The 12,396-nt window shown below is 36.0% G+C and overlaps 1 protein-coding gene across 1 annotated transcript in view; it reads left to right on the top strand.

The window, feature by feature from the left end:
* Positions 1 to 4,833, top strand: part of LOC122809694 (17-beta-hydroxysteroid dehydrogenase type 2-like) — a 938,791-nt gene extending 933,958 nt beyond the window's left edge. Inside the window, exon 5 of the mRNA XM_044081373.1 lies at positions 4,069 to 4,833. Coding sequence (XP_043937308.1) covers positions 4,069 to 4,421 — 353 coding nt within the window. The 3' untranslated portion in view covers positions 4,422 to 4,833. The remainder of the gene's footprint in view (positions 1 to 4,068) is intronic.
* The last annotated feature ends 7,563 nt before the right edge of the window (positions 4,834 to 12,396 follow it).

Genomic DNA, 12,396 nt, shown 5'->3' on the forward strand with positions numbered 1-12,396 from the left:
CATGGAAGATTAATAGAAACACATTTCATTACTCTACATGTATTATTACAATACCCTATGGCCCTGGTTTGGAGAGTGGTATGTTTGTACACAGTGTATACTTCAACTGTCTTTAGCTAAACTCTACTTCTCATACCTGGTAGACCTGTGGAGGGAATGTTTGTTAACACTTCCTGACTGTTTCTACACATATTTCCAGATTCCATTATGCACATACCTCTCAATTTCTTAATGCACACACTCTGGACAAAGCTTGACAACATGGGGGTACAAATAGGGACATCTTTTGAATATTGCTCTTATAAACTTTTAGACAGTTGCTAGAGTAACAGGATTTGTTTTAATATACATTTTCTGAAGGATTTGAAGTCTGATACTCAAATGTATGTCATTATTTGGTGACTACAATCCTGAGATCATCCCACTGATTTGCCAGGAAAAAAGAGGAACAGGCCAAAAATATGAGCCAAATATCTAGACATTCTGGGAAAATCTGTACAGCTGAGAGGTATGATTATGCATACAGCTTACTACCACTTCCAGGATTCGAACAATGGCTGTGTCTGCTAAAAATGCAACAATTTCTGTTTCATCCGAGTGAGCTATTTGGACACCACCATCTGTTTCTTTTTCAGTGTTTTCTTTTTAGGTCTCTCTTGGTTGTACAGTCTGACCTTTTAATTACAGCAGTCTTTATGCAGACATTCCTAGACATATTTTTATGTAGCACAGTGTGAGAAACAGTGGTTGACACAACAGTACTATTCTGATATCAGATGTTGGTGAATGCTACATGTCAGGCCATACAATACCAGAGTAAACACTACCAGTCTAGGATTTACAAATTTATTGCCAGGCAGTTACAGTTTTCTTATCTGAAAGACCTGTGGGGGGAACGTTTGTTAACACTACCTGACTGTTTCTGCACATATTCCCAGATTTCTAGTTAACACACCTCTCAATTTCTTAATGCACACACTCTGGACAAAGCTTGACAGCATGGGGGTACAAATAGGGATATATTTTGAATATTGCTCTTATAAACTTGGAGAGTTGCTAGAGTAACAAGGATTTGTTTAAATATACATTTTCTGAAGGATTTGGGGTCTGAAAATCAAATGTATGTCATTATTTAGTGACTACAGTTCTGAGATCATCCCAGTGATTTGCCAGGGAGACAGAGGGACAGGCCAAAATATGTGCCAATTATCTGGACATTCTGTGAAAATCTGTATAGTTGAGAGGTATGGGTTATGCATACAGCTTACTACCACTCCCAGGATTTGAACCATGGCTGTGTGTCCTAAAAATACAACAATCTGAGTTTCATCAGAGTGAGCTATTTAGACACAGCTGTTTGTTCTTTCAGTTTTTTATGTCTAAGTCTCACTTGGTTGTACATTCAGACCTTGTACTTACAACAGTCTTATACAGACATTCCTAGACATTTTTTTTATGTAGCATAGTGTGGGTAATAGTGGTTAACACATTATTATTCAGAGACTGCAACACTAAATGCCATACAATACCAGAGTAAACACAACCAGTCCAGGATTTAGAACTTATTGCCAGACAGTTACATTTTTTTTTTAATATCACCTATATGGACTATTACTGTCATATTGTCTAATTTATTCAGTACAACCCATATACAGTTTTTATACTGCCAGGTGACTTTCTACTAGTTTATATTTATTTGGTATGACTACTACAAGCAGGATTGTTACTCACCAGCCTCTCGACTCAGCCTTTGCAACCTACTGGCATGGGCTTCCTGATTCACAGCCCACTCAGCTGCAGATGTAAAGGGAATAGAGAAATATTTTGCCATACCTATCCATCACATACACAGGCTGAACTTTGGTAAACAGTTATTGATATGAATACTTACACACTGCTGGGACATCACCCCTCTGCCTTGCTTCTTGGACCCATTCATCCAAGAACTCCCTCTTCCTCTGCTTCAAGTCAGTATAGTGGTGCCATACCTGCTCACCAGTCCAAGGGATACCAGTGGCACTGGTGAGATCATGGGTGAGATGGTCCCAGGCTTCCACTTTATATTGTGAGCTCTGGTACTGGCCCTGCAACAGTCTCTCATCATGTTTTTTTTACCAGGAGTTGTACCATGACCTTGGACTCCTGTATGCCCCAGCACTGCGCCTGGAAGCGCATGCCCTCACCAACACCTGCCATACTGCCTACAGTGGGAAACTGCAACCAGTTATGAGCTGTATTCCTGCCTGTGGGGTTTAAATACAGCATGATTTCCCACCTTTTGCCGTGATTGGATGGTTTTGAATATACTGAGCTAAGGTAAGCTATGGGCAAACCTGCTTACCTAATGTTGGCAGTGCTTAAAGGGGCAAGTTCAGCACTGCTTACCAATGGGCAAATCCACTTAGCTGGGCTACTCATTGTTTAGCAGTCATATTTACACAATGCTTACACCTGGTATGCAGAGCTGTGCAATGCTTAGCACTGCTTACTTTTTATTTTATAGACTATCTGCTGTATGGGATTGATTCATCATTTATTACATATTATAAATTTGTTTACTGTCCCTGACATCCCCCATTGTGCTTTCATGACATTTATTCATGTGTGACTATACTGTATAGGGGTTTCACAACTTTATTTAGCTGACACCTCACATCTGGACCTAATACAGTACTCTGGTTAACAAATATATGTTATTTAGTCACTAATTATGAAATAAAATGTTTATGTACTGCTTTGACATGTAAAATGCAAATTGGTTGAAGTGGGGATTGAACCGGGAATAGTTGCTTGCAAAGTGTTTGCTCTATTCACTGCACAATTGCAATACTATTTATGTAGGATGTCTCTTGCTATTGAACTTCTTTTGCTGTTTAAGCTGCACTAAGCATAGTTAAGCATTGGGCACACCTGTGCAGCTACGCTTAAACTTTATTGCATGTTTAAAAAAATATATTTGTTGTGTTTTTTTATTTGTACCCTTCAGAATATCCCTGCTAATGCTGAACCTGTTCTATCAACTTTCTGCTTTGTGTGATGATTGTCCCTTTCGGCTTTGTCCACATTCCTTACTCTGATGGGTTGGGAGGTGTGCACTATGTGTTTATGCTAAATGTGTTATTCTATCAACTTTTGCCTTGGTAGAGACAATTGTCCCTTAGGCCTTTGACCAGATTTCTTATCCTGATGGGTTGGGGGTGTTACGAGCATTCTTGCTCATTTTAAATTGCAGAAAGGCAATTCTGGATTGCAGGGGGCATGTGTATTGTGAGAGCTCTGCTCTCAGACACACCCCCTGCATTTGTACACTGCACCATGTCTGTTTTAGAGCAGAGCAGTGTGCCTTCATACATATGGATGGCGTGCTGCCGTGCTGAACAGGAACAGTTCCTGCCATGCAGGAATAACTTATTTCTGCATGGTTGGATGCTGAATCGTGGGGAAAGAATTACAGTAGATCTTCAAATTCATTGTAATACTGTTAAATCCTTTTTACACCTCTGTTCCCCAATGAGATTACACACCCCACATCTTATGATTTATATGCACTGGCTCCAAGATTTCTATATGTCAGATTAGGGAGACTCTGCCAAAGGAACATGGACTTGCACTTGATATCCTTTCCAAAATGTTAGCGTGAAAGTTCCAGGATTGCAATTGTGGTTATTGCAGCTTCAACTAGAACACTAAAGTTAATCTAAAATAAGATATGACAATAGATTTTTCTAAAGTAAAGAGCAAGTGAGAAACTGAAACTGGAATATGTAAATGCATGATGAGGACAAAAAGGTGGAGAAATATTAAGAAGAAGAAAAACTGTAAAAGTCAATTGTGGTTAAGATAACCATCAAGTTTTGGAATGAAGTTAAGCTTATTTGAGTTACTTGAGTACAAAGGTACTTTGTCAGCAGAAGAATGCAGTCAAATAATCGTAGGCTGTATCAAGGATAGGTTACATTTAGAAACAAGATTTAAAGAAACAGATTTATAGGAAATGATCTAATAATGAAGGCGTTATAACTTACAATACACTAATCTCTACATGATGTTTGCTTTGACATTTTGCAGGACAAATCTGTAACTTTATGTACTGGGAGCAGCAGAACCAGAGTGCTATAAACACCCTTCCTGTGGAGGTGCTGGAAGATTATGGTGAAGCTTTCATCCGAGAGAACAAGAACAAATTTCTGCAGTCTGTGTCAACTTTCTGTAATGACCTTAGTCCTGTGATTAAGGCTATAACTATGGCTTTATTGTCAAAGTACCCTAAAGGAAGGTACTCTGCAGGGCCATGGATCAGCTGCATTAAAGCAGTCAGCTACCTTCTACCCTCATCAGTAACGGACTCTATTTTCTCTAGTGTCTTTCTACCTCATGACCAGATACCTAATGCTTTAAAAAATGCTATCCAGAAAAAATAATTATTTAAATTATTAATTATATTGTGTATTGCAGAAGATAACTACATTCTTTAAATATCCTGGGACAATATTTGCTAGTGTGACATATTTTCTAAATTTCATATTAGAATGTATTTAACTAACATTTCTTAAATTATATTAATGTTACTCAGAGTTGGTGTCACTTGCCATGAGACTTGCATCATGGATTTTATTATTTTTCTTTTTTTAATTTATCCATTTATTAACCATAGACCTGAGAGGTTTAATGGACCATTATGGAACCTTCTCACTCATGATCTGTGCAACAGGGGCAATGGTAAATGCAATATGGATAGGAAGTTGAATGAAATTGGAGTACCTAGAGAAAACTCAATCAGAGCCTGGAATAATGTATATAATGAACTTTTAATAAATTTATAATGGGTTTGGACTTCATAGTAATTTTTATCTATTTATTTACCAAGTTGTTTCCTTGAGAGAACATGTCAACTGCACATACCCTGCGAGTAGATAACCCTTATTTTCAACAAATTAGCATGAGTATGTGACTGAAAATTTATTTGAATATGCTAGTCCATGATATAAGAAGGAAAAGAGAAGAGAAGAGAAATTTGCTTATAATTTGCATTATTTTTCACTATCATTTTTTTAAAATTGTGTTTCTAAATGTTAAGGTATTCCATAACCCTTCTGGAAATGGAAGGCATTTTGGTATTTTGTATGCAGATGTTATGCTATTTTTGTGCCCAGACGTTTGGCCAGATATGTTTTTTCAAGAGCTTTTATACAGGTTTTCTATGTCTACAAGCTGAACGGTGTGATTTAAGGTAGGGTTAGTGGTATAATACAGCCACATTTATGACTAAGATGGGGAAGTCATTATCATATGTCCAGGTTTATGACCACAAGTTAGGTGCAGTCATATCATATGACCAAGCTTAAGCCTGTAAGATAAGGGCAGTCGTATCATACCATGTATCCCAGTTTATGATCACAAGATAGAGACAGTCATATCATATGACAAAGCTTATGACTGTGAGATAAGGACAGTCATATCATTTGTCCAGGTTTATGACCACAAGCTAGGGGCAATGATATCATATCACCAACCTTATGACTGTAAGATAAGGGCAGTGGTATTGTATGACCAGATTTCTGACTGTAAGATAGGGGCAGTAGTATCACATGACTTGCAGGTGCATGAAGTACCAGATGACAGTTTAAATGAAATGCTTTATCATAAATTTAATAGATAAATAGCATAATTATATGAACTGGACTAACTCCCAGGAGTACAAAGAGGAAGGAAAATTGGACAAGTCAGCAAATTTAACACACAGTAGTTTTATGTATGTAACAGAATGACTCTAACATTAACCTACAGGTACACTATCCACAGAATGATGCTAGAGCTGAGTGAAACTAGTTAAAGTCACAAGTAAACTGGAAGATCCAAGGAGAATAGTGATGTTGTCCTGCAATTCCATCATGGTGGTGCTTCTAGCATTGCACTCAGACTACAAGGCCATCTGTATGATAAAGCCAGTAGAAGGTTGTCACAGTGGACATAATTAGTTATGGTGCAGTATGCACACATTTCAGTAAAGCCACCTTTTGGGTTTTGGATCATGTAAGGCAAGATTCTAAGGGGGGTGGATATTGAGAGTTTACTTTTTTATTTATTTATTTTATTTATTTTGCATTTGTTAACTGGGCTAGTCCAACTGGATATATTTCCATTTTCAGTAGAGGCCCGGGGAGAAAAGCTCCAGTAGTAACAAATTAAAAAAAATTGAAATTAAAAATTAAAAATCAATATTATTACATAGTAAATGGAAGGATTTCAATAAAAAAGATGACTAAAAGTACAGGAAGTAATAAGAATACGAAAAATTCAGGAAGTAATAATAAAATAAAGTAGGTATTTACAATAGTAAAGGTGACAATACGTACAGGATAATTTATTATACAGTATGATTCATGTGGACTTTAAGAGCATCAACAGGATAGAAACTTTCAGAACATCAAACAGGATGGATTACACCAGTATGTTGAATTATGTTCAGCAGTTACAGTCCTGCTTCCAAGGAGTGTGAATTAAAGTTATGGTTCAGAAAGAGGAAATATCAGTAGTGAAGCAGAAGGTTAATCAGGGTTGTTGCAGGGGCATAACCAGTGTGTTTTGAGGTGTCTTTTGAGGTTTTGTGTAAAGAGAGGCAGTGAAGAATGTAAAGTTAGTTCATTAGGCAGTAGGTTCCAGTTTTTTCCCACAGAGTTGGAAAACAGAGAAACTCCCACCATGTTGTTAGACTTGCTTATGCTAGCAAGAAGTTTGCTGGAAGATCGTAGAGAATTTAGATTTTTGTAGGGGATTATGAGATTGGAGAGTATAGCAGTGCTATTAGGTTGATAAAATATCTTGTTGGCAATGGTGAGTTGGGACACTTTCAGATGGTTTTGAAGTTCAAGCCAGCCTAGCTGCATTAGATTCAGACAGTGGTGAGTTCTAAAGGGATTGCCAGTGGCAAATCTGGCAATGTTATTATAGGAATTAGTAAGTCTGATAAGATTATTTTTCTTTAGGTTAGTATATATGGGTGAGGTGTACAGAAGAGTTGAATTAAATGGGAGTGTGCAATCTTGGTTCTGGCTATTGGAGTTAGGAAAGGTTTAATTCTATATAAGGAGCCTATTTTTCTGTTGACAGTTTTTATGGTGTTATTTATGTGTCTGTCAAATGTAAGGTTATTGTCAATAGTAATTCCTAACAATTTAGCGGTAGAGTTGGGGAATATAATTGTGCCATTATTGGAAATGACAGAGAAATCTATGGGGGAGGACTTACTGGTGGGTGTAAAGAGAAGGAGCTTAGTTTTTTTAGCATTGAGAAGGAGGCAACGTTTTGTGAACCATGTTGCAACTATGTTAAATACATTCTCAGTTAGAGAATGTAGATCAGATGGGGAGTTTGCTGAGCATACTAATGTAGAATCATCTGCATATTGAATGCAGGTGGCTTGTGGAATAGTTACATGGAAGTCATTGATAAACACTGAGAAAAGAAGTGGACCTAGAATAGAGCCCTGAGGGACTCTGAGGGTGACTGGCAGAAGGGATGATATATGATTTTCCCAGAGAACTGCTTGTTGCCTATTGGTAAGGTAGGACTTGAACCATTTAACTGCCAGACAGTCAAGGGAAAGGGATTCAAGAATGTTGATAAGAAGGACATGGTTTACCATGTCAAAAGCTTTTGAGAGGTCAATAAAGAGTGCAGATGAGAGGTTGTTTTTATTATGATTTCTATTGATAGCTTCTGTAAAGGATAATAGGGCAGTTGTGGTGCTATGAGATGGCCTAAAGCCATGTTGGCAGATTGCTATTATGTTATGTTGAGATAAATGGTTTAATAGTTGTTGGTGAATGCATTTTTCCATAATTTTTGCTAAGGGTGATAAAAGGGCTATTGGCCGGTAGTTAGAGTAATCATTTGAGTTACCCCCTTTGTGTAGGGGGATAATATGGGAGATTTTCCAGATGTCTGGAATGATACCTTATTTAATGGTTCTATTTATGAGGATGGATATGGGATAGGAAATTACTTTGGCTGCTTTTTGCAGTTATTCAGATGGTAGCTGGTCAGCAGAAGGAGTACAAGGTTTAAGTTTTTGGATGAATTTGTAGATGATAGTGGTTGAGTTGGATTGCAGATGGAATGCTGGTAGAGTGCCAGGTATGGTGGTGGGAAGGCTTGAGTTGTCTGGGATTAGTTGACTGGCTAGTGAATGTATGGTCTCTGTGAAGAAGGTATTGAAGGTATTGGCAGTTTGGTGGGGGTATTTGGTTCGGCCTGAAATGGGGTAGGTCTACACAAGTGGCCTGGGAACAGGAGTTTATTTATACTAGACCAGAACTTCTGGGGATTGTTTTGGTGATTTTGCTGCAGTTTACAGTAGTAGTTCTTTTTGTCTGTAAGTATTGACTTTTTTGTACTATTTCTCAACTGCCTAAAAATTTGTTGATCTGAGATATTTTTGTTAGCTCTCCATTTAGCCCAAGACTTGTTCCTAAGTAAAATTTCTGTCTGGTTTCTTTTGACAAGAAACAGTTGGGTTGGCAAATATGCTTCAACTCTCGCATAGGTTTTGGCAATAATGATAGTACTAGTATCAATGGTTTATTTAAAGTGAGATTTTAAAGACTGGAAAGTAAATGTGATTTTGGTATTACTACTATTTAAAATGTTTTTATAATTATCATTGCTTTTTATTTGTCATGTGACATTGATGGTTTTCTGTTAATATGGCTTGGTTTATTCATTCTGCATTTATGAAGAAATCTCATTTAATACGATTGACAAAAATGTTCATTTGTATTGGAATATTTGTCTTTGCTGTGAATTCCTGCATTTATTTTTATTTTTTTTTTTGATTGATGCAATCATAATTGTTTCAAGATGTACAAATAAGAGAATTTCTGCCAGGAGGACATTATTGGTATCTATAAACATAAATCATCAATATTATTCCTAGCAAAATTAAAAAAATCTTGCTGGACATTAGCACTACAATATGAATCAGTCCTAAAATAAGCAGTGAAAGTAGAATTATCCAGAACTAAAAAAAACTCACATTTTAGACAATTTTTTTCTTTATGTCTGCTAGCAAAAGGTCAGAAATTTTGATTTGTTGTTATAAATTACATTATTGCAAAACTGTTGTTTATTAAGTTATATAAATTCTTCTTTGCACAGAGGAGTAAGATAAATCTTTAAATCATACTTGTTTAGATTTCAGTAAGCAACAAAAAATAAATCTCTTCAAGTGAAGAAGTGTAAGGGAACTTAAGGCTTAAAAAAGAGTTCTGTAATGAAACACAGTTCTTTTCTGTCTGTGAGCAAATTGTCAAAACAATGTAATTTTCAAATATATATATTATTGTACACATTTTGTTTATAAAGTTCTAAAAAACTCTTGACTTCTTTCCAGTGAAGTATAAAATGAATAGCTGTATCACGTGTATTGAGGTTTTAGTGAAACCCTCTTGCTTTATGAGAATTATGTCAGTGTATATGCATGCTTTTGCAACACTAACAATATGTCTGAATATATTATCACAGTTCCCACAAGATGTTTTTCTTCAAAATGCATTAACGTAGTTTTGCTTTGCTGCTTACTTTAACACATGGCAATACTTTTATAAACACAAAAACACCTGAACTATCAAAAGTACTGTTTGATCATTTATTTATTTATTCATTCATTCATTCATTCACTTGGTTAGTCCCCCTTTACAGGAGAGGTCTAGTCAATTAAACTCCAACTGTATGTAAAACAAATAGCAAAAATAAATATTACTAATCAGAACTGTAAAATTACATAGAAATTTATGAAACATTTATGAAGCAATCAAATCTAGAGAAGTAAAGAGTAATTAATGTGAGATGAATTGCATTAACATTTAGGGAATAGATTGAGGAGTCACATGGTCTTTTAGAGAGCTGATAATGACCAAGATACTCAGTATACATTTACATATACATATACATATTCATATTCACATACATGTACATATTCATATAAATATACATATACATATACTATAGATAGTAAGATGGAGAGGGAGGTCTCACATGACAGTTACTGTAGATGCAAAATAAGTTTCATATAAAATGCAGCACAAATGGAAAATCAAGTTTCAGATAAAATGTATTAGAAATTACAAGGCAGGTGCCAAGGTAAGGTTTAGGTAGCATGAAGGAATGGTTGTGTGTTACAGTTCATATAGCAAACATTAAACATGTTAACATTCAGGGAACTTGTACTATCGATATTCTAGCAGCATATACTCACAGTGGCAAGACTTTTGTAATATCATGCATTGTGAAAAGTAAGGCAAGGTTTAGATCATATGAATTTAGATAGCAGTGTACAAATCAGGTCAGGTGTACGGCAAGGTTAGTATGAATAAAAGTTGCTAAGGTACGTTTTAGGAAATATGAATTTCAGGAGTGAACCAGGGTTCAAGTAGTATCCATTACATATAAGGTAAGATTCAGGTAACAAGAATTACAGGTGTTGAAGTAAGGCTCAAATAACATGTATAACAAATATTTAATTAAGGATTTAGTAATGCTATCAAAGGTGATGAACAAGAACTACAGGTGGTAAGGAAAATTTCAAGCAGAAATGTATTGCTGATTGTAAGGTAAGGTTCAGGTAATGTATTATATGTGGTAAGGTACATTTCAGGTAACATGGATTAGAGATCATTATGTAAGGTTCACAATGCATTGCAGGTGATGCTGTAACATTTGGGTAATGATGTAGTTATGAAGGCAATATGTGGACCTGTATCTTTTGAGCAAGGAGTTGAAGGGTTTAAAATTGTCACCTGCTTTAATTTGGAATGATAGTGAGTTCATAACTTAGATCTGGAAACAGTGAAAGGATGTCTTTATATTTGTTGGGATTTGCTGTTTTTTCTAGCCAATGGGAGTTGTATGATATTACTTTTCTAGTACGTGAGTGTCACAGATTCAGTTCCCAACCCAGACAGTGACTGCAGATTAATACAGTGATAGGCTCTGAAAGCAGTGTTAGCTGTAAAATGTCCAGAATTAATATAAGATGCTGGGATTTTTTTTTCACAACACATAAAGAATTATCGTGCACATGACAGAGCTAAATAGGAGGCTGGAAACCATGTGAATGAAGGCAGATGTTTTCTTGAAGTCTTCCAAGAGGAAGTTCTAAGTCTATATTATGCATGTGAAAATAATTTTACATTTCACTTCTCTAACTTTATATGCATGCATAATTTAGCCAGTGCTGGAGGACAGTGTAAACTGTTTTAACATGTCATATTTATTTTCTTCACTACACATGAGGCAAATTTTGGCAGAGACCATTTAGATAAGAGACCCTTGAGGATATATTTACCAGAAATAGAAGATTTATTAACACATTCACAGTGCAGTATACTTTCCGACACAGAAATGTTTGCACACTGTAGTAATGACCTTACTATAAATGCCAGTAAATGCAGCATTATGACACAACTAAAAAGACACATTAATCCATCCATCCTTCCTCAACCCTTTTTCCTATTTTGCACATGAGGTGGGGGTGTCACTTCAACAGTGACAATCATCAAGAGCCAAGGTTTACACTGTCAGGTGGCTAGCTCTACCACTGTAGTTCATCCGTACCACTCAATCGCACACTACTCACACCTACGACCAATTTAGAGTGTCCAATCCACCTACTGCATGGCTTTGGAATGTGGCAGGAAACATTATAAAATAAATGGCAGTTCATAAACAGATGACTCCATAATTTAAAGAATGTGGGATAAGGATAGAAGACAATTAAAACGTCGACAGTATGTATCTAAGTTAGCAAAGGATATTCTGTAACTCATCTAATTTTAGCCACATTAAGGGAAAGAGCTGCTCCTCCTCATACATCACTTATCCAACCTATTATTGAATACATCATCACATCTGTGATACTAAAAAAAACTTGCAAAAATATGACTCTTTATTTGAAAAAGTATAGAGTTGGAAAACTTGAAATATTCAGACACAGTTCAGGAACTGGCATTACATTCTATTCGAATTCTTAAGAATTAGCACCCATTTTGCCTATAAGATGAAATCTGATGTGATTCTATTTGAAGCCTTCAAATGGAGCACACTACTGAGGTGATTATACTAGGTTAGGGAACCTAATACCATAAAATAAATAATACAAAAAAGTGATGGATAACTTAATGCTTCACAAGATCATGAAATAAGATTCCCCTTGCTTGCAATTTAGTTATTTCTGTTTGTTGGTGTGGTAAGTGGGCTGGTCTACTGATCCTTTCCTGCTATGACCCAGGCTAAAAACATACATTTGGTTATTTACAATTAGTACAGTACAGTAGTGACTTCTGCAATTACTCTAAAAACAATGGATAGAATATTTAAGAATTAAGACATTAATCCCAT

Source organism: Protopterus annectens, chromosome 8.part0 (genome assembly GCF_019279795.1).
Source record: "Protopterus annectens isolate FY-2018-M chromosome 8.part0, PAN1.0, whole genome shotgun sequence".
NCBI classification, from domain to species: Eukaryota; Metazoa; Chordata; order Ceratodontiformes; family Protopteridae; genus Protopterus; species Protopterus annectens.